The following is a 27,429-nucleotide window of genomic DNA, read 5'->3' on the forward strand; positions in this document are numbered from 1 at the left end:
GCTTCATATGGGAGTCCTTCTGCCAAGCATCCCATTCCCCTGCTTTCACTGCTTGTGAAAGACACATCAACTATTCGACAAAAACCAGAGGGGGAAGAAAAAAAGACAGATGGCTCATTCTTCATAAACTTTCTGTACACAGACCAATCACAATGATAAGAAGGCACAGAGCTTCAGATCTCCTTTCCAATGATGCCTTCGGTCCTGAACTGGCTCCACAGAGCAGCCTTGTAAATGAAAGAATTTTGTAAAAACACTTTGTTTAAGAATACTTTTGTACCCTTAGATGTAAAATTTCTTCTCTTTATTACAGCTAATTTTGGAGCTCTCTTCCCAACGTGTGAAATCATGATGCAACTGTACAATGTTATAAAGAGATATTTACCGACTTTTGTAGTGACCCGATTTCTTCTTCTTTTTCTTCTTGGGCGGTGGTGAAGGAGAACTGCTCGATTTCCTCTTCAGACTTCATTAACAAGGTGAGAGTAGAAAATTGTTCAGACAAAAAAAGATGATAATTAGTGTTCGTGAAGGAACTTTTAAATGGAATTTACATCACAGAGACCAGCTATTCAGCCTAACCAGTCTATACCATTGATTAGGCTTCATACCAGTCATGTTAATTATTCCATCTAACCATATCAATATATTCTTTTATCCTTTTCTTTCTTATGTACTTGTCTATCTTCCTTTTAGTTGAATTTTTCAGTGACTATCTCATATTTATGGCAAGTCTTTTTACACTCTCTCGTAAGTCCTCTCTATATCTCTTTCAGTATTTTAAAGACTTCCACTGAGTCATCTTCAGCCTTCCCTTTTCTAGAAAAACAACCCCAGCCATTTTCAATCTTATATGACATCTGTATCAATCAAATCTCAAATAGATTATTACAGTCATGATATAGCCTGCATGGTTTACTTCAAAGAAACAGAATTTTACTGAACTTTAATTTCTTTTCCATCGCTAATGCTTGCCACAGTGTTAAATTGTCATTTTATTCAACAGTCGATCAAAGGCACACGGCCTTGCTCTTCATAGTGGGGCTAAAGTTGCCATGAAGAGATAATGCACCAGAGCATATCTGGGCACACACTAGGGCTAGCTCCTCAGAACAAAGATCCAAATAAAATAACAAAAACAAAGTAGTTACTGTGCTTAGAGCACTTGATTCACCATGTTGCAGAAATTCCAGTCACTTCATAGCGCAAGCTCATTACAATGCTCCTCTACTTGGAGTTATGGGCTGAGACATGTGCGCTGACAAAAAAAGATTCAAATATCACTCATCATCATTTTCTAAATAGGGTTTTATCCTTCTGCTACCCAAGTGATGTGCTTTGAATAACTAGCTCCACTGACAATGGAAGAAAGAAGGATCAGTTTGCCTGTGTAGAAGAAATTATCTTTATATGTTAAGGGGTTTAAGTTCAGGTTATTTTTTCACAAAAAGGGAGGCGTGCTATAACATGCCTAAAGAAGTTGATTAAAATAATTATTTTTCACAGAAGGGGATTGATCTCTGCTGTACTTTGGAAGTCTTTTGTCTTTGCTAATGACACCACCTGGGGATGTGGCCTCCAAGAGGCACCGAGTCTGATGAAGTCAGTCAAATTGATGTGCTACCATTAATAAAATAATTAATTCATGGCAGTCTAGCTGCTACCAATCATGTTGAATTCAGACCCTTGCGTAGCCAGTTTCACAGATTGCTCTTTGCAACTACCCTCATGGCATCTTCAGAACCCATGAGAAGAAAAGAAGTGAAAGGAAATTTTTAAAAATGCTGAAATCTTTAACAAAATGACTGAGATCAATGGGAGAAGATACGGAGATTGTTAATAGTGAAGGCCGAAAGGCCCTTAAAACGGTTGAATAGATTTTTAGATTTCGACTTGGTGGTATTAAAAGTGGCCTTGTTGACTTTGAAAAGGACATTGGTAAATTTTATGGAACACAGCACGCAGTAATGAATATTCCAAACCCAAAAGCAAATCAAAGGCACAGAAAGGATGAAGTAACAATTGCTACAATGCTCTCATGGTTATTATGGACTAAAAGCAGAAAGCACTGGAGAAACTCAGCAGGTCAGGCAGAGAGAGAGAAGCATGGTTAATGTTTCAAGTCTGGTAATACCGCCTCCTTCCATACCAGACTTCAAATCTTAACTCTGTTTCTCTCTCCATAGATGCTGCCAGACCTGCTCAGTTTCTCCACAGCTTTCTGCTTTTAGTTCTGGTCTCCAGCAGCAGCAGCATTTTGCCTCTATTATTCATGGATGTGATATTGAATTAACATGCCAAAAAGTGCACCTTTAGGTCTCACTGTGTCTCAGGTGTAAATCAGATTCAGCAGATCTGACAATTTGTGTGACAGCTTACATATTGTTGGTTCACTAAAATCTTTTAAAGGAACCTGTTGTTTCCACCCAAACTGGACAATAAGTGACTTCAGTTCCTAATATGCAGTTGATTACTCTTAAGTATTTAGTTGGCCACTTTGTAATAAAACAAGGTGGCTCAGTGGTTAGCACAGTACCAGGAACCCAGGTTTGATTCCACCCTCAGGTGACTGTCTGTGTGGAGTTTGCACATTCTCCCTGTATCTGTGTGGGGTTCTTTCAGGTGCTTTGGTTTCTTTCCATGGGCCAAAATGTGCAGGCTAGGTGGATGAGAGATGGGAAATGCAGGATTACAGGAATAAGGCAGGAGGGGGGCGGGGGGCTTGAGAGGGCCAGTGTGAACTCCATGGGTCAAATGGCCTGCTTCCATACTGTAGGGATGCTATGAACTACAGCAAAACAGAACAGAGATATCAACTGGACCTATCAGGAATGTAAAGGTAAATCTCAGGGCAGTCAACTCTGTGAACTCTTTCTCATCAACATTTAAGGAGAGATGCTTAAGTTGGGAGCCATCCCATCAAGTGATCAAAGAATAGTTATGTTTCAGGTTGTAGGTTTGCTCGCTGAGCTGATAAGTTAGCTCTCAGATGTTTTGTCCCCAGGCTAGGTAACATTATCAGTGAGCCTCCATTGAAGCACTGGTGTTCTGTTTCACTTGCTATTTGTGTGTCTTGGTCTGTTAAGGTGGGTGATATAACTTCTGGTTCTTTTTTCTTAGAGGTTAGTAAATGGGGTCCAAATTGATGTGTTTTTTGATGGCGTTCTGGTTTGAATGCCAATGCAGGTCTCTGTTTAGCTTGTCCTAGGATGGATGTGTTGTCCAGTTGAAGTGGTGTCCTTCTTCGTCTGTAAGGATACCAGTGATAGCTGGTCATGCTTTTTGACTGCTAGTTGGTGTTTGTGTATCCTGGTGGCTAGTTTTCTGCCTGTCTGTCCGGTGTCGTGTTTGTTGCAGTCCTTGCATGGTATTTTGTAAATGACATTTGTTTTGCTGGTTGTTGGTATAGGGCCCTTTAGGTTCATCAGTATCTGTTTCAGTGTGTTGGTCGGTTTGTGGGCTACCATGATGCTAAGGGGTCAGAGTAGTCTGGTAGTCATCTCCGAGATGTCTTTCATGTATGGTAGTATGGCTAGGGTCTGGGTATGTTGAGTCTTCTTGTTTGGGCTTGTTGTTTAAGAATCGGCAGACTGTGTATATCGAGTATCCATTGTTCTTGGATATGCTGTAGATGTATTTTTCTTCTGCTGCTCATAGTTCCTGGGTGCTGCAGTGTGTTGAGGACCATATAAACAATGTTCTGATGCACCATTGGCTGGATTTAGCCAGAAATCCAGGCTAAATTGACTACTATTCAAACATAATTTGGTCTGGGAGAAAAGCATCCATAAGGGTGGAAATCCTTTATAAACCCTTTGTAAAAAAAAAACCTCTCAGTTGTTCGCAATAAGGTTAAGTAAATGAAGAAGGGGAACTCGTTCAACCCTCGTCATTTGGGCGCTAGGTAGGTTGGGGTCCCATCTAGAACCACAATAATTGGGGACTGGTTGTAACACTATCTAATGCTCATTTCTAATCTTTCAATCATACATCATCATTATGGGCGGCACGGTGGCACAGTGGTTAGCACTGCTGCCTCGCAGCGCCAGAGACCCGGGTTCAATTCCCGACTCAGGCGACTGACTGTGTGGAGTTTGCACGTTCTCCCTGTGTCTGCGTGGGTTTCCTCCGGGTGCTCCGGTTTCCTCCCACAGTCCAAAGATGTGCAGGTTAGGTGAATTGGCCATACTAAATTGCCCGTAGTGTTAGGTAAGGGGTAAATGTAGGGGTATGGGTGGGTTTCGCTTCGGCGGGTCGGTGTGGACTTGTTGGGCCGAAGGGCCTGTTTCCACACTGTAATCTAATCTAATCTAATCATTATATGGTGTGTGGAGAAACAAATGAAACAACCCTAACTATTCAGAAGTGAATAGTCAGACATGTAAGAGAAAAGCTGCTGTTTAGCAATGAGTTGAAGTAGGAAAGGAAACAGTTACTTCAGTGAATTAACAGTTAAGCCTGAAGAGGTTAACTTTGCTCAGCATTAAATGCTAAAAATTACTGCCTTGTTTTAACTCCATTTATCAGTATAGATTAAATGAACAAGATAACCTTTGGGACAGTAAACCTGCTGGTGCTGCAATGGAAGGAACAGAGCAAGGATCAAATAATTCATTTACACATTTCACAACGAGTTAAAATGTTCCTCACACATTTGAAACAAAACATCAAATCCTATGATAATTACTAAACTGTGATCATTCATACGGGCAGAATGACTCACAACATCCCTTATCACCATGGTAATTGTAATTTATAGGAACTAAACTTCAGTAAAACAGTTATAGTGACTATTATGCCATTGCCAAAATTTCCCAGGAGCCGCACGTTATAATTTCAGAGAGGATCCTTTAAGCTGTCAATTACTTTTCATTTTTGGTTTATGATGCATACTCAAAGGACTGACAAAACTACAGTATGGACTTAATTTTGTATTCTTTAACATTTATGGTAAGCATCCTTAGCTGATTGTGACCTTGTCAGATCCGAAATAGGGACATGAAGAAATATTATCTTTTGTAATCAGAGAATAGAAGCACCATTTTTTCTCCTCTTGGTCATTGTATGTGTCAGAAGCACAAAGAAAAATTGGCTACATTCATTTGACCTTCCAACATAGTTCAGTAGAATCACTTTAACTGTGGGTTACCTGAGATCTATGTTGACCTTATAATACTAAAATATGGACTTTCACTGTTTGATCAACTCGGATAGGAGTCTAATTGCCCAACTCTGGAATAAATTCAAATTCATGACTGCTAAATTGACAAGTAATGTGCAAGTTGAGGTCTCACAGGTGTCTTAGACAAGTTCGGCAAAACCTCCTTGCTTTTGTACTCTATGCCTCCATTAATAAAACCTAGAACCCTAACTGCTTTCTCCACCTATCCTGCTATCTTCAACAATCTATGTACATATTCACCAAGTAAATTGGTGGAAGGCATCATCACAGCGCTAACAAGCAGCAACTGCTCAGTTTGGGTTCTGCCAGTGCCACTTAACTCCTGACCTCACTACAGCCTTGGTTCAAACATAGACAAAAGAGCTGAATTCTGGGGCCAAGGCAAGAGTGACTATCATTGACCATCCTTGACATTATGGCTGCATTTAACTGAATGTGGCATCAAAAGGTCCCAGCAAAATTAGAGTCAATGGAAATTAGGGTGAATCTCTCTACTGTTTGGGGTCAAATCGGCACAAAGGAAGATGGTTGTGGCTGTTGATGATCAGTGATCTCAGCTTCAGAACAACTCTGCAGGAGCTCCTTAAGGTAGTGAGCTAAGCTCAACCATCTTAAATATAAACATGCACTCCATCTATTACTGACATTCAGTAGCATCAATGTGTATTAGCTACAAGATGACTGCAACATCTCAGCAAGGCTACTTGGACAGAACCTTCCAAACCCACGACTTGTAACATCCACAAGGTGGAGGAGGTGAAATGGAAGTGCCAAGAGTGTTGTTGGTGGGGTTTTAAAGCAGAGAGAACACGGTGAGACTGGATATCATTTATTTTAAAGCAAGGAATCCTGTAAAGCCAATGCATTGAGAGCGGTGATGAATAACACATGGCAATATAATATCATTGCTATCACGGAGACATGGTTGAGGGATGGGGACATCTAGCAGCTCAATATTCCAGGACATCGGGTGGGGAGGCATGGGGAGTGGTATAAAGTAGAATATGGTATTGGTATATTCATTAAGGAGTCAATAACAAGGGATGATATCTGAGAAGGTTACCTCAAATAAGCCCAAAGTGTAGAACTTAAAAAAGAAGGGGTAATCACATTGCTGGGCTGTACCTTTTATCTCTGAACAGTCAGGGAGAGATAGAGGACAGATATGTTGGCAAGTAATAGGAGGGGATTTCAATATTTCTGATATTAACTGAGATAGCCAAACGTGTGAAAGGTTTAGACAGGAGAGAATTTGGAAATGTACCCAGGAGAGCTTTTTAAGCTGGCACATAGAACATCTTACAAGAGATTTTGGAGTGCAGGTTCATAGCTCCTTGAAAGTGGAGATGCAGGTAGATGGGATAGTGAAGAAGGCGTTTGGTATGATTTCCTTTATCAGTCAGTGCATTGAGTATGGGAGTTTGGAGGTTATGTTGCAGCTTTATGGACATTGGTTAGGCCACTGTTGGAATATTGCATTCAATTCTGTTCTCCCTGCTCAAGGGAAGATGTTGTTAAACTTGAGAGGGTTCAGAAAAGATTTACAAGGATGTTGCCAGAGTTGGAGGTTTTGTGCTATAGAAAGGAGCTGGATAGGTTGTGGCTATTTCCCCTGGAGCGTCAGAGGCTGAGGGGTGACCTCATAGAGATTTATGAAATCATGAGGAGCATGGTTAGGGTGAATAATCAAAGGTAGAGGAGTCCAAAATCAAAGGGGAAAGATTTAAAAGGGGGAAAGATTTAAAAGGTAAGAGGGGAAAGATTTAAAAGGGATGAAAGGGGCAACTTTTTCACTCAGAAGGTGGTGTGTGTATTGAATGAGCTGCCAGAACAAGTGGTGAAGGCTGGTACAATTACAACATTTAAAAGGCATCTGGATGGGTAGATGAATAGGAAGGGTTTAGAGGGATATGGGTCAAATGCTGGCAAATGGGACTAGATTAATTTAAGATATCGGGTTGGCATGGATGACCTGGACTGAAGGGTCTGTTTCCGTGCTGTACAGCTCTATGGTTCTGTGAGAGGAGGAGTTGCTGGACCAAATGTTAGGGCTAGTTTCCTCCTGGAAAAGAGCAAGGCAGCTATTAATGGAGATGGAAGTGGGCTGAACAGCTGTTACTCTCCGAGCAAGTGGGGAGCTAACCTGAGCAAATGAGTAGGTAGCACAGAGGATGTACAGGGTTTGTGATGTTGGGAGTTGAGGTAGGTGACAATGAGGGAGGTGGGGAAGATGTTTCAGGCAATACTGAGAGCGGTAGGGTGTGAGCCTTCTTGGGAGGTGGGTACAGGGAACAGCGACAATGTAAATGTGAGTTATCAGAGAGAGGATGGTGGAGTGGAGACTTACATTGACCTTCCTCCTCCAATGCTGGGCATTTCTCCAGATGGCTGAGACTGCTTTAACCCAACTAGCAACCTCAGACCATGTCTGGTGTTGCCTCCTCCACTCTTAGTCCCGGGGGAAGAGAAAGATCTGCCTCTGCACCACCTGGTCCAGTAGGACTTGCAAGCACTTCCCCACACAGCCGGGTGCTAATTTCCTTATTTGCCATGTCCAGCAAATGACTGTAACCCTGCAGGCAGCTCTGACTGCTTGTCTAGGTGCACCCTGGGCTGGATTGCAAGGGATGTTAATTCTGGGATATCCAGTGAGTAACACGTTGTTGTGAAAACAGCATGAGATGAGGTGGAGTGGAAATCTCATGTGGGAGACGTTAATGGGGAAAGTTTGGGGGTTAGACCCCGCAGCGATAAACCCTCCAAAAAACTCAATGCAATTCAGATGTAGCCAAAATTGTAAGATTTAGCCCTATGACTCTGCACAGTGATTTAAGAAGGCACCTCATCCTCATTTTCTCAAGGGCAACTAGGCTGGGCAATAAATACTGGCTCAGCCATTGGCACCGCCTACATTCCATGAATGACTAAAAGTTAAAAAAACCCTCCCAGATGCCTCTGCTCTAGCATCCCCTTAAAACCTGTAGCCCTTATTTTGCATGTATGCCCATGTTGTTAATAATTTATAATTAATATAGAATTGGATAATTATACTCTATATTACTAAAATATCACAGTCGGAACACAAAGCTGCGCTGGTGTAGAGAAAACTTTGCTCTATGTGCATCATGATGCCACAGGCAGCTAAGTATTGGGTGGCAGTGTCTCATAATTTTTCATAGAAACCTGAGGCACTCAGCAAGCCTGAATGTGGGTGGTGAGGATAATACAGATTTCCTAGTAATCGCATTGGGCTCCCTGACCTCAATGTTAATGAGATTGCCATTTCATAATGTGTTGGATGACTGCTCCAGGCACACTCATATGGAACGTTCATTGCAGACTGCATTATTTGAAAATTAGGTTCACACCCACTGCTGCCTGATGTCTCTGATCCTCTTCCATGTTATCCCATCTACGCTGGTCATATGTCTGGTATGAAGCAGGCAGTTAAGAGCCCTCATCACTGCTGGCAAATAACGATGTTGCCATGATACACCCAGTGTGGATGTGAGATTGAAGAAATCAGAGACCTTGGAGTGCAGGTTCGTAGTTCCTTGAAAGTAGATAGGATAGTGAAGGTGTTTGGTATGCTTTCCTTTATTGGTCAGAGCATTCAGTATAGGAGTTGCGAGGTCATGTAGTGGCTGTACACAACATTGGTTAGGTCACTTTGGGAATATTGTGTACAATTCTGGTCTCCCTGCTATAGGAAACATGTTGTGAAACTTGAAAGGGTTCAGAAAAGATTTACAAAGATGTTGCCAGGGTTGGAGGATTTGAGTTAGAACATAGAACATAGCACAATACAGCACAGAACAGGCCCTTTGGCCCACGATGTTGTGCCGAACATTTGTCCTTACTTAAGCACCTATCCATGTACCTATCCAATTGCCGCTTAAAGGTCGCGAATGATTCTGACTCTGACACTCTCACAGGCAGGGCATTCCATGCCCCCACCACTCTCTGGGTAAAGAACCTACTCCTGACATCTCCCCTATACCTTCCACTCTTCACCTTAAATTTATGTCCCCTTGTAACTCTCTGTTGTACCCGGGGAAAAAGTTTCTGACTGTCTACTCTATCTATTCCTCTGATCATCTTATAAACCTCTATCAAGTCACCCCTCATCCTTCGCCGTTCCAACGAGAAAAGGCCTAGCACTCTCAACCTATCCTCGTATGACCTATTCTCCATTCCAGGCAACATCCTGGTAAATCTTCTCTGCACCCTCTCCAAAGCTTTCACATCTTTCCTAAAGTGAGGCGACCAGAACAATTACAGCATTTAAGAGGCATTTGGAAGGGTAGATAAATAGGAAGAGTTTAGAGGGATATGGACCAAGTGCTGGCAAATGGGACTAGATTAGATTAGATTCCCTACAGTGTGGAAACAGGCCCTTCGGCCCAACCAGTCCACACCGACCCTCCGAAGAGTAACCCACCCAGACTCATTTCCCTCTGACTAATGCACCTAGCAGTATGGGCAATTTAGCAAGGCCAATTCACATGCACATCTTTGGATTAGGTTAGGATATTTGGTCAGCATGAACGAGTTGGACCAAAGGGTCTGTTTCCGTGCTGTACATCTGTATGACTCTATAACTGGCAAATTTTGCAGATGAACTTCCCTCATTTAACTTTTGAGAGAGACACATTTGTGGCCAGACCTTCTGCGTTTTGGATCCCACAACTATCACCTAAATCAAATGCTTTAATGTTGAAATCCTTCTGCTACATGTTGACACTCAGTGGCAGTAACGAATAGGTAATTTAATGGCATTAGCAGAGCATATTTTGATGAACTTGAATTGCACCCTGTTCTAGGAATCCAGAGCTTACTTACATTTATTTTGATGAAAGTATTAATTTAAAAAATCCAAATTGTGATAAGAAACTCACTCACCATTCAGACAAGTACATTATAACCTGCTGTCACTCTATGGTTGCTATCTATGCCCCATCGCCTGTATTGGCAATTCCATGCATACATGTATATAGCCAAGTTACATATACTTTGTAACATGGAACAGTAAGGGTGTGGACTTGACCCATTTTCAGTCAGCGAATCTGAAATCAATTGTTTGCAAACAGCCCGATAACAAAGTTGAGAATGGAAAACTGGAAGCAAAATTTCCCTTCCTGAGTTCCCTTAAGCCTGGAAAATCCATGTCCGAGCACGTGCATGTAAAAGGTCAGGTACTTCAGGCAAATAACTTCATGACATCAGAAGCAAAGAATGGGGTACCAGAGTGCTGCTTTACCATAATATCTCAGATTAAATAATACTTGGCATGTGAAATGGAGAACAGGAAGGAAAAAAAAAGAGACAGGATTAACAAATCAGAACCGCTATGGTTAATAAAATTACAGACGCATGTCCAATAAGCAGCATGTCCCATTTTTGACAGAGGAATCTTTACATGTTATACTTTTGATGATGATCATGGCACATTGGTACATGGTACATTGTTTCACAAAGTGGGGACCCTATATCAGGTATCACACAACGCAATTTTCTCCAGGTAAAATTGTGCCAAAGCTGACTTGTCTAATTAAATTCAAACATTTCTGTTTACATAAATCCTGAGGTTAAGTCAACATTCATTGTTGCTGGGATAGGAAGTCTACACACCGGCTTGTTCCCATTAATTTACAATTAAAAGTCAGAAGAACACAGTGAAAAAAATTATTCCTTTTATATTTGGTTCCTTTACTTTTGAAGGAGAATTTCTGAAGTATGATGGACATGTGTTGAAAGCACAATGTAATTAAATTGGTTCTGAAAGCTCATTGTTCACGGGTTCATTTCAGAAAGGTTACCTTACCTATGCAGGCAGAAGAAGCTTCAATGGTGGGGATGAAGTAACCAATCTGATGACATCATCTGTCTTTACAGATGGACAGGTTCCATTTCATGCCAGCTAGCCATGCCAACACCTATTTCTAATTAAAATATGGATGAATATACCTTGGCATCCACCTGATCACCATCTGTGAGTGCATCTGATTCTCAAGCAAATATCTCACAAAGGAATTCAACAATCCTTTCACCTGTCAACCTGTGTTCCAAACTTTCATTTCTCTAGTTCCTGTCAGGATTTAACAAGTAGGCATCCATACTGCCAGAGCTGCCAAAAATCTAGATTAAAATTACCTTCCCTATGCCCCTCAAACAGTGCGTGAAGTAATGTTAATATAATTAGAATTTTTGAAATGTCACATTATACAGCAGCTAAATATTGCAACATATTTTAAAGGGGCTCCACATTTTATACTTGAACAATTACTCTTCAGCTGATTCCATCCAATATCTAATTATTCAAATATTTATAAGTGACAGGTGGAAAGAAACTTCCAAAATCCACCCGTCTGTTTTAGTGGCCTTCTTTCTCACATGCAACATCCCTGTCTAAGAAGATTATGTGTCGAAGAGTGTGGTGCCGGGAAAGCACAGCCAGTCAGGCAGCGTCCAAGGAGCAGGAGAATCAACGTTTCGAGCATAAGCTCTTCGTCAGGAATGAAGCTTGTGGCCCAAAGGGACTGAGAGATAAATAGGATGAAGAGTTTATACTCAAAACATCAATTCTCCTGCTCCTCAGATGCTGCCTGACCGGCTGTGCTTTTCCAGCACCACACTCTTCAACTTTAATCTGTATCTGCATCTGCAGTCCTCACTTTCTCCTAAGAAGATTGTTAGCCAACTTCCTATAACCATTTGTATTTCTATACCTAATTCAGTAAACATCCCTAATATATAATCAAGGAGATATAGAAAGGAATGACATAAATGGGGGCCAGAATCCTGTAGGGTTTTGAGAGAGATGAGGGCTATGGAGAGATCTGGGGAAGAATCATATAAGAAGTTTGACAATATTTACCTCAACAGCAGGAGCTACTCCTAGCATCTTCCATACAACTGCCAAGTGGCATGGTGTATTCCTCACTGGGCAGAGGTGAGTCACCACTTAAGGAGATTACTACTCATTTGATTACTTATTAATGCTGCATCTCACATCATCCAGATTAAGCTGCTCATCTTACTAAAGACACCGTTACTGGACATTACTCCAGATGGCTCAGACTGAAATGGTTTGGTTGGCATGGTCTAGTGTTGTGGAAACCTCTGCTGGTCCTCAGGGAATGGTATGACCCAAATCAGCACCACTGTGACAGCCAAGACCATCAGGTCCCACATGGGAAAAGCAGGACACCCATGGATCTGGGTAGGATGCTCTTCGAAGTGTCAGTGTACACTAGATAGGCCAAATAGCTTCTTTCCAAACTGTGGGGATGCAATGTTTGTCCCTTGTCTGCTACGGACAAACATCTAGATTGGTACAGTGCAGTTCCAAATTAAACATGTTTGCTCAGGCGCACAACAGCCAGTATCAGGAATACTGATCAATTCCAGGACATCTTGACATAACAAGTACTTCCAGCAAAGATCGGAGGTAAGACTAGGCTGGAATTAAACTTGAGGGTAGCCATGGGCTAGCGAGGCAGATAATGGAGCGAATTTAGTTAGATATGCTGAGAAAACTCATTGTAGTGGATCTTGTAGTGGAAAACATTGCAAAACTTTCAACACAACTGACACTTAGCCAGTAACTGTAAGATTCGCTCCATGGTCAAAGATATGATTCACAGAAAGGAAATGGAGTGACGGCAGCACACCCCCAACTGTAGCAACAGGATCTGCTACTTGCTGATACCCCTCCTCAGCTACTTTCCCAACTGTTGGCAGACAGGCTCTTAATAGAGTTGGTTCTGGAGTGACAGCCATGTTGAAAGATCTTCTGCAATTTATTCCTCCAACTGGGAAAACTGCTAACTCTGGGTTTCCGGTCTGAAAACTACCCCTTTCTCTGCACATCCCTGAAGGTTTCCCCACATTTGATAATCACAGAATCTCAGGATTATAATGATGCAGAGGGAAGCCATTTGGTCCATCGTGGCTGCAGTTTCTACTCCCTTGGCCCAATCTCCTGTCCTTTTCCTCATATCTTTGTACACGATTGCTATCAAAACAACCATCCAAAGCTCTGTTGAATGCATCAATTGAACCATGCCTCCACCACATTTCCAGGCAATGCAATATATTAAATATTTGCTGTGAGAAAAATATTTGCTTCTCAATCACCCTTACTTCTTTTGCATAAATATCAGGATCATTTATTTTATAATTTCTGGAACAAAGGTTTGCAACAACATCTGGCCTTTCAGTTCGAAGGGTTTAAACTGCAGGCACTTAAGAAAGGAAGTAACCCTCAACACTGTGTGATTAAACAATTACATCATGATTGGTGTGTATGCTTCACCTACCCAGCTTGATTCTGTAAACTTTAATACCCTAGAGTAACAGTTTATCTATCAATCAGTCTCCAGCCTCGAAAGCTTTTGAGGAAAAATGTTCAAGATTGTCACGTATTTTTTTATGTGAAGAAATGCTTCCTGATTTCACTTCTGAATCTCCTTGGGCTAATTTTAAGGTTATGCTTCTTTATCTGAGACTTTCCTCCAACCACAGGAATTAGATTTTTAGATTAGATTACTTTATAGTGTGGAAACAGGCCCTTCGGCCCAAGTCCACACCGCCCTGCCGAAGCGCAAACCACCCATACCCCTACCCCTACATTTACCCCTTACCTAACACTATGGGCAATTTAGCATGGCCAATTCACCTGACCTGCACATCTTTGGCCTGTGGGAGGAAACCGGAGCACCCGGAGGAAACCCACGCAGACACGGGGAGAATGTGCAAACTCCACACAGTCAGTCGCCTGAGGCGGGAATTGAACCCGGATCTCTGGCGCTGCGTGGCAGCAGTGCTAACCACTGTGCCACCATGCCGCCCACTCTCCTTTTTTCCTATCGACTTTAAATCATGCTAAACATCTCAATTAGATCATCTCTGAACCTTAATCTGTGGTTTTCATCTCAACCAGGAATCAACTTTTAGACTAATTGATCATTTGAGGGCAATAGAGAATGATAACTCCTGTACAGCTGAGCAGACAGACGACAACTCGACACAGGCAAGCCAGGCGCAGAATGTAGTGTACAAGGATGACAGTGAGCAGTGTTTCATGATCTGGTCCCTGCCAAACTGCACTCTCTTCAATCTTCTCTGCTGTAGCAATCAAGGTGGAAAACACATTCATCTGTGTAGCTTCTCTCCCACAGTGCCGAGCATTCATTCTCATTAAGTGTTCCCAGCTGGTAAGTCTCATGAATGCTGTACTGCGAAGGATAGAGAGAAAGAACAAACGAAAGCACAATAGGATGGAAGACAAAAAGAAAGATGTATACCTGTATAGCTATTTTCAGGACCATTGCAGGTCTCAAAGCACTTTGCTGCCATTGAAGTACTGTTGCAGCGTAGAAAACATGGTTGTGTACAACAAGCTTCAAAAAACAGCACTGTGATGATGACCTGATAATCTGTTGATTGAAGGATAAATATTGCCAAGGATCCTGAGATAACTCGACAGCTTTTCTTAGATAAGTATTGCATTTTGAAAGGCAAATCAGGGCAGGAAATAAACACTTAATGATCGGATCTTGGGGAGTGTTGTCAAACAAAGATATCTTGGAGTGCAAGTTCATACTTCCATGAAAGTGGAGTTGCAGGTAGACAGGGTAGTGATGATGATGTTTGGAACACTTGCCTTTATTGGTCAGTGCACTGAGTATAGGATTTGGGATGTCATGTTGTGGCTGTACAGGATATTGGTTAGGCCATTTTTGAAATATGGTGTTCAATTCTGGTCTCCCAGCTGTAGGAAAGATGTTGTTAAACTTGAAATAGTGCAGAAAGGATTTACAAGGAGGGTTTGAGCTATAAGGAGAAGTTGAATAGGCTGGGGCTTTTTTTTTGGAGTATCGGAAGCTGAGGGGTGACCTTATTGAGGTTTATAAAACCCTGAGGGGCATGGATAGGGTGAATACCCAAGGTCTTTTCTCTAGTTGTTCCCAAAACTAGACGGCATAGGGAAACATTTAAAAGGGACATAAGGAGCAACATTTTCACACGGAGGGTGGTGTGTGTAGGGAATGAGCTGCCAGGGTAAGCTGGCACAATTAAAGCATTTAAAAGGCATCTGGATAGACATATGAATAGGCAAGGTTTAGAGAGATATGGGTCAAATGCGCTGGCAAATGGGACTAGATTAATTTAGGATATCTGGTCATCATGGATGAGTTGGATGGAAGGGTCAGTTTCCATGCTGAACAGCTCTATGACTTTAGTGCCACATCATTCTTTACGCCCACGTGAGAGGGCAATAGGGACTTGATTTAATGTCTCATCCAAAAGACAGCATCTTCAACACTGCAGCATTTTTTCAGTACTGTTTTGCACGTTAGCCTTGATTTTTGTGCTCAACCCCTAGTGTGGGATTTGAACACCATCTTTTGACTCAGAGGCAACAATGGTACACAATTGAAACTAATGGAAGGCCAAGATGCGCTTTTGGTTAATTCACAAAACAAGATGTCTTCATAAAGTCGGAAGAATAATTCTGTAAAATTCAGCAATACAGTCAAAGGGAGAGCTTCAGCAATTGTTTTCAGGATAGCTAACACTAAGTAGGCAATTTATCCTGAAACAACCTAGTCATCCAAAGGAGCTGAGTGGTAAGAAAATCTGAATGTGCATCACTGCATTAAAAACTTCCGTTGTGAAAGCTGTAATGCTTCAAAGTCATGGCTCAGGTCTGCACTGTTTAATTTTTAATTATATCTAAAAGCCAAAGAGTACTTCTTGTCCTCTTGTGGGAAAATTAGAATTACAGACAGATGCTGAGGAGGCCACAAGTTAAATTCTTACGTCAAAGTCACCATTTTACTCTACCTTTCTGAATCGAAAGTTTATTGAGTCAAATTATTCAATTTTATTAAACTACTATTCCATGTTTTGTAGCTTAATTCAAACTACTGAACAATTCAACTTTTTAAACAGTACAGGTCTAATAGTACAACAGCTAAGACCATTCGGGATGATTGCCGAGAGATTTAACAAACTATTAAAAGATCAAAAACATTTCTTTTATGTTGTACATAGGAACATGAAGTGCTGAACAGGTAAAACGGACAGTGAAGAAGGCATTTGATAGGCTTGCCTTTAGTGGTCAGTGCACTGAGTATAGAATTTGGGATGTCATACCAAGGCTGTACAGGTCATTGTCAAGCTGAAAATGTGTTGTTGGAAAAGTGCAGCAGGTCAGGCAGCATCCAGGGAACAGGAGAATCGACGTTTCGGGCATAAGCCCTTCTTCAGGAATCGCTTCTGTGCAGAGGAGATGACCTGGGGGGGTGCAGTGAGAGAGGGACTCACTGAAATCTTTGTAGAGGGAGGAAGAGAGCTTCTTCAAGGAAGGCATCCTTGTAAGAGGATCCTCAGGTCATTGTCAAGGCCACTTGTGGAATACGGTGTGCAATTCTGGAGTCTCCCTGCTGTAGAATGGATGTTGTGAAACTTGAAAGGGTTCAGGAAAGATTTACAAGGATATTGCAGGGATTAGAGGGTTTGAGCTATAGGGAGAAGTTGAATAGACTGGGGCTATATTCCCTGGACCGCTGGAGGTTGTGGGGCGACCTTTTCGAAGCTTATAAAATCATAAGGGGCATGGATAGGTAAAATAGCCAAGGTCTTTTCCCCAGGGTAGAGGAGTCCAAAGCTAGCGAGCATAGATTTAAGGTGAGCATTTTGGAGATAGTGATCACAACTCCCTGACCTTTGCTATAGTCGTGAAGAGAGATAGGAGCAGACAGTACGAGGAAGTATTTAATTGGGGGAGGGGGAATTACAATGCTATTAGGCAGAAACTGCAGAGCATAAATTGGGAACAGATGTTCACAAGGAAATGCACGACAGAAGTGTGGAGGTTATTGAGGGAGCACTTGTTGCGAGTATTGGATAGGTTTGTCCCACTGAGGCAAGGAAGTGATGGTAGGGTCTAGGAACCTGGATGACAAGGGAAGGGGGGCACCTAGTCAACAGGAAGAAGGAAGCTTACTTAAGGTTGAAGAAGCAATGATCAAACAGGACTCTAGAGGGTCACAAGGTAGTCAGGAAGGAACTGAAGAATGGATTTAGGAGAGCTAGAAGGATCATGAAAATGTCTTGATGGGTGGGATTAAGGAAAACTCCAAGGCGTTCAACATTATGTGAGGAACAAAGGACGGCCAAAGTAGGGTACGGCCAATCAGGGATAGTGGAGGGAACTTGTGCTTGGGGTTGAAGGAGGTAGGAGAGGTCCTTAATGAATACTTTGCTTCAGTATTCACTATTGACAGGGACCTTGTTGTTTGTAAGGACAGTGTGAAACAGGCTGATATACACAAACCGGTTGATGTTAAGAAGGAGGATGTGTTGGAAATTTTGTACACTGTGAGGATAGATAAGTCCCCTAGGCCAGATGGGATATATCAAAGATTGCTACAGGAAATGAGAGAAGAGATTGCTGCACCTTTGGTGATGATTTTTGTGTCCTCACTGTCCATTGGATTGGTACTAGATGATTGGAGGGTGGCAAATGTTATTCCCTTGTTCAAGAAAGGGAATAGGCATAACCTAGGAATTACAGACCAGTCAGTTTTACATCGGCGTGGGCAAATTATTGGAGAAGATTCTGAGAGACAGGATTTGTGTATATCTGGAAAAGCATATTTTGATTAAAGATAGTCAGCATGGCTTTGAGAAGGGCAGGTCATGCCTCACAAGCCTTATTGAATTATTTGAGGATGTGACAAAACACACTGATGAAGGTAGAGCAGTGGATGTGGTGTACATGGATTTTAGCAAGGTGTTTGATAAGGTTCTCCATGGTAGGCTCATTCAGAAAGTAAGGAGGTATGGGATACAGGGGAATCTGGCTGTTGGGATACAGATACGGTTTTTTCCAAAAAAGAGAGGGTGGTGGTTAATAGAAAGTATTCAGCCTGGAGCTTGGTGACCAGTGATGTTCTGCAGGGATCTGTTCTGGGACATCTGCTCTTCATGATTTTTATAAATGACTTGGATGATGAAGTTGAAGGGTGGGTTAGTAAGTTTGCCGATGATATGAAGGTTGGTGGAGTTGTGGATAGTGTGGAGGGCTGTTGTAGGTTGCAACAGGACATTGACAGGATGCAGGGCTGAGAAGTGGCAGATGGAGTTCAACCTGGATAAGTGTGAAGTGGTTCATTTTGGAAGGTCAAATTTAAATGTAGATTACAGGGTTAAAGGCAGAATTCTTGGCAGTGTGGATGAACAGAGGGATCTTGGGGTCCACGTCCATAGATCCTCAAATATGCCACCCTTTGATAGGGTTGTTAAGAAGGCGTATGGTGTGTAGGTTTTCATTAGCAGGGAGATTGAGTTTAAGAGCTGCGAGGTTATCCTGCGGATCCATAAAGCCCTGGTTAGGCCACACTTGGAATATTGTGTTCAGTTCTGGTCACCTCATTATAAGGATGTGGAAGCTTTAGAGGGGTTACAGAGGAGATTTACCAGAATGCTGCTTGGACTGGAGGGCATGTCTTATGAAGAAAGGTTGAGGGAGGTAGGGCTTTTCTCATTGCAGCGAAGAAGGATGAGAGGTGACTTGATAGAGGTATACAAGATGTTGAGAGGCATAGACAGAATGAATAGCCAGAGACCTTTTCTCAGGGCAGAAACAACTAACACGAGAGGGCGTAATTTTAAGGTGATTGGAGGAAGGTTTAGGGGAGATGTCAGAGGTAGGTTCTTTACACAGAGAGTGGTGGTTGCATGGAATGCACTCCCAGCAGTGATAGTAGAGTCAGATTCATTAGGGTCATTCAAACGACTCTTGTATACGCACCTGGATAATAGTAAAATGAAGGGTAAGTAAGTTAGTTTGATCTTCGTGTCGGATAAAAGGTCGGCCCAACATCGAGGGCCGAAGGGCCTGCACTGTGCTGTACTGTTCTATGTTCTAAGGGAAAGATTTAAAAGAGATGTAAGGGACACCTTTTTCTTGGAGAGTGTGGTGTGTGTATGGAATGTGCTGGCAGAAGAAGTGGTGGAGGCTGGTAAAATTACAATGTTTAAAAGGCACCTGAATGGTTATATGAATAAGAAGGATTTACAGGGATATGGGCCAAATGCTGGCAAATGGGACTAGATTATTTTAGGATATCTGGTCGGCAAGGATGAGTAGGGCCTAAGAGTCTGTTTCCATGCTGTACATCTCTATGACTCTCTGATTCTAAGACTGGTTCAGTTGGGAGATCTGTAATAGGTAAGCATTTATAAATAGAAATTGCTGGAAAACGTAGCAGTCTAGCAATACCTGTGGATGGAAAGCAAATTTAAAGTTTTGAGACCAGTGATCTGCAGTGCAGAACCAAACCCAATTCCCAAAATTTATGGTCGGCTGAATCCATGAGAACTGATCAAGTAAATATTGCATACATGGTGGTAGTTGTCAGTTCAAACCATTGTGCTGTTTCCTATATTTCCCATCAGTGGTCTGACAACATCCTGTCTCATACAGGCAGGAAGATATTACCATGATCAAGAAGTAAACTACTGAGAAATCAAGGTATGCACCCAGTGCGGAGTGTACATGATCTCTTCTAACTCACTGACATTAATTCCAGAAAGCATTCCTGCAAGTTGGCAGAACAAAATGTGAGCAGGAACGCTGCTGGAATTTAATCAGAGGAAATCAGCCAAAACCAGCCTCTCTACAGTCAGCATTGGCAGGCTTCCTGTGGCTTATACAGTCATGGCCAATTAGACCATTAAGATGTGGAGTTGTTGAGAACCATGTACAATGAGCCTCAATGCCAGATGACAAATCAAACAACTCCAGATTTCATTGTTGAGTCAGTCCTGACCATCTCAGGTACTGGATTGTTGAGTCAGCCGCTGAGCTGATTCACTTCAAATTTTCTTGATCCCAAAAGTAGTTAATGTTCTTGAAGTAGGTTATACGAGGTGGGACGTCTGCAACAATGACAGCAATTTCTTATATGGCGAGAGCCTCATCATTATATTTATTGAGTATCAATGATTCACAATGGAGCTCTCTTCTTGGAATCATATTGAGCTAAACAGACTAATCATGTCCATATTATCCACACTACGTCAGTTTCAAGATCTGTGTCATGACTCCTTCACAACCTTCAAAAGCAGTTTCCTAGTGAGTACAGGCTGGTTTTACTAAAGCTCCACTGTCCCATTTCCACCATACTGTGCCAGAAGGCGAACAGCTTGCATGCTACAATTAAATGACAGAAAAGTGAACATCTGACAGATGGGAAGAATATGAATCCAACATTCATGAGGGGAAAGAAATTTATCTGCATCATAAATAAATACTCAAGTAGGTGGCTGACTGTTCTAGCTTGTCATTATATGTATTCTTAATGTATTGTGTGACCTTATGCTTTTTCAAGGGGTAAATGTAATAAACCAATGATTTTATATACTTAAATTTGAATTTTTATCTTCCTCCCTATCTCTGCAACTTCTTCTAGCTCTACTACCCTCTGAGAGCATATTGTCCTCTATGTCTGACTTCTTTGATATTTCCAATTTCCTCCATTCCTTTGGCTGCTGGCAAGAGGCTAATGGGGAACTAGTGAGGCCTGTAGAGGAACATCCTCATCAATACCAACTTACATACAGCTAAAGCTGTTAGACATCCTGCATGTTTACTGTGGATATAATATCTGAGGCAGAGGAACAATGGCCTTAAGTGATGGTAAATTAATATTTAAGGACCTCAATAACCTCAAGGACCGGGTGTTGCCCAATGGCTCCTCTGTCACCTTGTAAAAGTTTGGACAGGTTGGGAATGGGGTAGGTGGCAGGAAGGTTACTGCCGGATTTATTGTGCTCCTGCCTTCAAATACGCAAGAGGGGAGTGCAGAATCTGGCCCTTGAATAAAATTACTCCTGGATACCTGAGAGGGCAAGCTGCCAAGTTCAAAGTGGACCTGCCCTCCAGGGTCCTTCGAAATCAATCATAAGTGTTACTGGGTAGTAATTAGGAATGAATCAATCAGATTCATGTCCCTCTCCAGACTAACATGAGCTGTAAAGTTTCCACTCCATTGCACAGTCAGAAATAGGCTAATTTAGTGTGATTTTGAATTTTGGACTCAGTGTATTAACTTGCACATGTAATCCAAGCTGCCCATCTAGTGCAGAAGTTAGGAAGTTACACACCATCAAAGATGCAGTCCGTTGGATGTGATGTTAAAATTAGAGCCAGGCCCTTCAACAGAGACATTAGAACACATTTCACACAAAGGGTCATAGAGAAGCTTGTAAAATCATGCAGGGCACAGATAAGGTGAATAGCAAAGGCCCTTTCCCTGGTGCAGGGAGAGTTCAAAACGAGACGGCACAATTTTTAAGGTGAGAGGAGAAAGATTTAAAAAGGACCTGAGGGGCAACTTTTTCACAAAGAAGGTTGTGGAATGAACTGCCAGAGGAAGTGGCAGATACAAGAACAGTTACATTTAAAAAGACATTTGGACAGGTATATGAATGGGAAAGGTTTAGAGGGTTATGGGCCAAAGGCAGGCAAATGGGACTAGTTTAGTTTGGTTTGGGAAACTTGGTCGGCATGAACGAGTTGGATCTTGCTGTTTGACTCTATGACTCTAAGTGTGAAACTTGTTTTTATGAAAAGCAAAATGCAACTCTGTCATTGCAAAACTCCAAGCCAAAGTCACAACTGCATACGGCTTAGTTTTGGCAGCAAGGACCCTGAAATGTAAATAGTCTTTCTCATAGCACCCTGGACAAGAACACATTGAAGAATTACTTCAATTAGAATTCAGCAATAAAAACATTGCTTTTAAAATGGGATAAATTCTAATCTTTCTGAGATAGCCTTTGGATATAAAACAATCTTGCTTTCACCTCTACCATTTGGTGATGAATTGTATTTCTAAGGGTCTGAATGCCAAATGAAAAAAAAGAAAAAAAAATACAATTCAACTGATTTCTGAGGATTATGAGGATTACAAAGATGCCTTTGCCACTTAAAATCTACTCTCCATTGCAACAGAAGGTGACCTAGCTAGCAGTCTGATATGATACATATTCTGGTCACACCGAATCCTACTTACTGATATACAATATACAGACTAAAGTTACATTTCTGACCATTGGATGGTACATACTTAGCCGATAATACGTATGAACAAAATTAAGTGTAAGCCTTCCTAATGTATATGTTAAGGGCTGCAGAAAATATCTCTGGATTATTCATCACTGATGTGCATTGTACAGCCATTTGGGTTCTGACAAGGCACTCAGTTCCAGATCTCATTACAGCCTTGCTTCAAATATGGACAAAGAACTGAATTCCAATAATGTGGGTAAAACTGACTGCCTGTGACTTTGAGGGAACAGTTGATTGAGTATGACATTAAGGAATGCATGGTGGCTTGCTCAGTGGTTAGCACTGCTGTCTCACAGAGCCAGAGACCTGGATTCAATTCCATTCTCGGGTGACTGTCTGTGTGAAGTTTGTACATTCTCCCTGTGTCTGCATGGGTTTCCTCTGGGTGCTCTGGTTTACTCGCACAATCCAAAAAATGTGCAGGTCAGGTGAATTGGCTATGCTAAATTGCCTGTAGTATTCAGGGATGTGTAGGTTAGGTGCATTAGTCAGGGGTAAATATAGGGTAATGGGGTAGGGGAATGGATCTGGGTGAGTTACTCTTCAGAGGGTCGGTGTGGACTTGTTGGACCAAATGGCCTGTTTTCACACTGTAGGCATTCTCTATGATGAAAACTGAAATCAATAAAGATCAGGGGGAAGTTCTGGAGTCATAAAAGGAAAATGGCTGTGAATATATACAAGGAAATGAATTAGGAGCAAGGGGCCATTTTACGACTTAGTTACTTTAGCATTGTCCACTGTTCAATAAGATTGTGCCTGATGTGATTCTCACCTCACATCCGCATTTCTGACTAAGCCCAATAACCTTTCACCTCCTGCTTCCCAAGAAACTATCTACTTCTGCATTAACAATATTAAGAGAGTCTGCTTCCACAGTCTTTTGAGGAAGTGAGTTTCAAAGATTCTCAATCTCTGAAGAAAATGTTTCACCTCCCATCTGCCTTAAATGGGTGACTGCCCTCTGCATCCCCACCCTGTCAAGACCACTTTGGATCAAGGTTGTTGGGGACCAGTCCTTTCAATGCCAGGGGACTGCTGAAGGGACTGTCCAGAGCATTAGGCTTATCCATGTTCAGATCACGTTCCCTCCATTGTAAGGTTTCATGATTAGATGTTTGGTGATGATTACAGTGTTCAATACTCCACATAATGATCTGCATAATGTGAAATATTATGTGCAGTGTGCAAGACTGAGGCAACATTTAATCTTGGGCTGAGAACTGTAAAGTGGTACTTGTCACCAAAGCATCAAATAATGACCATCTCCAACAAGAGAAAATTCAACCTTCCCACTAAATCTTGCACCATCATCATTGCTCTAAATGTTCAGCCTTACAGGGTAGTTATGTTTAAAATGTCCCCTTTAACTAGAGACAAAATAAACATCCTGAAATGGAGGTTGGGCAAGTCATGTTAAACCATCTCTCAGTTTGGACAATATGATCCAGTTATCTTGGCGAGGAAAGCTAAAACAGCAACTGGATTTTCCATTGACCAGACAGTTGTTATTCCAGTATAGATGGGAATTGTGCATGGAGACCCAGTGGAATGATAGCATACTCTGAAGGAATTGTCACGAAAATTGAATTTTCTACCTTTATGTTTGGAAACCTCTGAAAGTCTCAATTTAAATCAGAAACTCTGGAAGGTTCTGCGAAATTAAGTAGTTACACAGGAAAAGTTAGTCTATTAATTACATAGTTTAAGTTCTGAGTAAGTACTTACAGACTCCAAACTTATCTCACATACCTGCAGCTACATCTCCTCCAGAGCACTTACACCCCCTAGACCCTTAGACCAGCCAGTAACTCATCTCCTGATCTCATGGCACGATGGAGTCCTCTATGCTTGCTTGGATGAGTGCAGCTCCAATAACAACTTCAGGTGCATCTAAGACAAGACAGTCCACTTGATTGACATCCTATTCATCAGCTCCAACATTCACTTCCCCCATCACTGCTACATAGTTAAGTAGTTCTACATGATATTCAAGATTCACTTCAACAACTTGCCAAGGTTCCTACCAAATTTACCAGCTCTACCACCAAAAGATTTTGTGTTTAGATTAGACTCCCTGCAGCATGGAAACAGGCCCTTTGGGTCAACAGGTCTACACAGACCCTCTGAAGAGTAACCCACCCCCTACATTTACCCCTCACTAATGCACCTAATACTATGGGCAATTAGCATGGCCAATTCACCTAACCTGCACACCTTTTGACTGTGGGAGGAAACCGGAGCACCCGGAGGAAAGCCAGGCAGACACGAGGAGAATGTGCAAACTCCACACAGACAGTCACCAGAGGCAGGGATCGAACCGAGGTCCCTGGCGCTGTGAGGCAGCAGTGCTAACCACTGAGCCACCGTGCCACCTCACATTGCAAAGAATGAAGATAGCAAACATACAGGAGTATTTCCATCTGGAAATGTCCTTCAATGCCTACACTATCCTTCGCTGTCCTTATCACATGATGCTGGAACTCCCTACCTAACAGTACTGTGTTATGTGTACATATATTCACATAACACAGAGAGTAACAATTCAATCACGATGGTTCAGGTTCTGAAGAGCAATTAGATCTGTACCAATACATAGCGACTTTGTCAATGCTGCTCATGTCCCATAAACAATAAAAAAAACGTGAAAAGGGGGGGTCAATTCTTTATCAACCATGAACTTAGAAATGATGTTCTCCTCATGTGCAATGCTCAAATATGTAGGAACATTAATCTAATTTGTTTGAGGTCCAGTGCTTTTGGGGTCCTAGACAGAATAGGGTTCAAAGACTGCCTCATGATTTCTGTGCAGGGCTTTGCACAGTTATTTGTAATGGACTGCTACTAACACAGAAATTTTCCATAGCCCTATACAGCCTGTTTGCCTGTTAATTCCCTCCCCTTCATGATGTATCCCATGTGATATTAGGCCATTGATATCTACAGCCTGTCATATTATTCCTGTCTGTGTGACTCGTTAATGGATTTCTTTGAGTCTGAAGGCTCTCTATTCAAGTTTCTCTCATTCATCCTTGCATAGACAGCACTATGACTGTGGATGCCTGCTCCCCACTGGATATGTAGGCACTTTAAAGGTTTCCAGTCTGAACATCAAGTTCCTAATATCAGATCACAACACCCACACCCATCTTACCTGGGGATGGTTCCTCTCTAATCATTTCCATCTCCTTTGAATTTTCTTTTTGCTTTCTTTGCCCAAATTGTCGCCATCTTTGTGCAATACAGTTTTTGGGTGAAGGCGATGGGGTTCTGCACTCAACTTCGTAGGGAGCATATGCGTTCTGTGCAGTTCCTGAGAGCCCTTAGGAATTATTCCTTTCTAGTAACGGAAGTTGTAATCCTTGCTATCATGCAATGAACACCTTGTTAACTAAGAGCCCTTGAACAGAATAGCCTTTATTGTCATATGCACTCGAATGACTGCAGTGAAAAGTTTGGAATGTTGCCTCTTTGGTGCCATCTTAGGTATAAGGTACCTGGATACAGATACTTTAAGTGTTTGTTACAGAATTGAAAGAGTGAAAAACATAGTCTAGCATAGGAATACAAATGTAGAAAAAGTACTCCAATTAATCAAAGTCCAGAATAAGAATAAAAAGTATCTTTAAAAGTACTCAAATTTTTGTGCTTTTCACTGAGTCTGCGCCCGCTGGGCTTCAGAACGTGATGCCATGCTGCCTCCACGCACTGGCCTTCAGTCCGGGATTTGCCTCTGGGACTCATTTCTCAGGCCATCCTGGGCTCGGACTGCCTTGCACCCTGGGAGTCGCCTCCTATGTAGGCATAATCTCCAACTTGTTTCCCACTCCGGACTAGACTTGCCTCCATTCTCTCCGGGTGTGTGTGTGTGTGAAGAAAGACAAAGGAAGAGGAACTGGTGAAGCAGAGGAGCTCCAGCTGGAGCATCCTACTCTACCGCCATCTTGCATACACCATATCGACACAGTACAGACAAAGGAGACTGGTGGCACAAACTTCTTGAAGCAACCCTTACCTTTTGCCACATACTGGCAGAAGCGACAGATACCATAAGGTCCCAGGAGTGGCAATCTAGGCAAATTTTACATAAATAATTTGTAGCAGTTACGTGCTCCATTGTACAAAACCAAAATTCCTATCAGTCACAATTCAGCACAGCATTCTGCATTATAAATCAGTTTCCATCTTCCTTTTATGTTCTATTCCCATTGCAATAATGTCAACATTCCATTTGCTTTCCTAACCATTTACTATATCTGCATACTAACCTTTTGTTATTCATGTAGAAGTACGATCTTCAATCTCTGTCAATTTAAATTGTCCACTGCTTTTCTTTATTACCTGCCAAAGTTCATATTTTCCGATATATACTCCGACCTACCCTGTTGTCTTCAACAAATTCAGCTACCATTCATTCAAAGTCATTAATATAGTTTGTAAATAGTTGAGGCCCTAATACTAATTTCTAAGGCACTCCACAAGTTACAGGTTGCCTAACTGACGAGAACCCATTTACTGTTAACTTTCTGTTAACTAACCAGTCCTAACCAGTCCTTTATTTATAATTTTATGTTAGTCCCTACACTTTAAACAGTTATTTTGTACAGAAACCTTTCATGCAAAACTTTATAAAATCAAAGTACAGCACATCTACACATTTACCTTGCTTTACATTGCTTGTTACCTTGAGGAACTCTAATAAATTAGTTAAATGTAATTTCCTTTCTCCAAAACCACGTTGACTCTGCATGATCCCATTATGATTTTCAAAGTATTCCACTATATCCTTTTTGACAGTGGGTTCTAGCAATTTCCCTATGACAGACGTTAGGCCAACTGGGAGAAAGTGAGGACTGCAGATGCTGGAGATCAGAGCTGAAAAATGTATTGCTGGAAAAGTGCAGCAGGTCAGGCAGCATCAAAGGAGCAGGAGAAGCGACGTTTCTGGCATAAGCCCTTCTTCAGGAATGAGGAGGGTGTGTCAAACAGGCTAAGATAAAAGGTAGGGAGGAGGGACTTGGGGGAGGGGTGCCGGGAATGCGATAGGTAGAAGGAGGTTAAGGTGAGGGTGATAGGCCGGAGAGGGGTTGGGGGCGGA

General features: G+C 41.9%; 1 protein-coding gene across 8 annotated transcripts in view; it reads right to left on the minus strand.

Moving 5' to 3' along the window:
• srrm3 (serine/arginine repetitive matrix 3) overlaps positions 1-27,429 on the minus strand; it is a 772,181-nt gene that overhangs the window by 88,121 nt on the left and 656,631 nt on the right. For all 8 annotated transcript variants that reach the window (XM_043718790.1, XM_043718791.1, XM_043718787.1 and 5 more), the window contains one exon: positions 386-466. In XM_043718790.1, the coding sequence (XP_043574725.1) occupies positions 386-466 (81 nt within the window). The remainder of the gene's footprint in view (positions 1-385; positions 467-27,429) is intronic.

This window comes from Chiloscyllium plagiosum, chromosome 28, assembly GCF_004010195.1.
Source record: "Chiloscyllium plagiosum isolate BGI_BamShark_2017 chromosome 28, ASM401019v2, whole genome shotgun sequence".
Taxonomy (NCBI): domain Eukaryota; kingdom Metazoa; phylum Chordata; class Chondrichthyes; order Orectolobiformes; family Hemiscylliidae; genus Chiloscyllium; species Chiloscyllium plagiosum.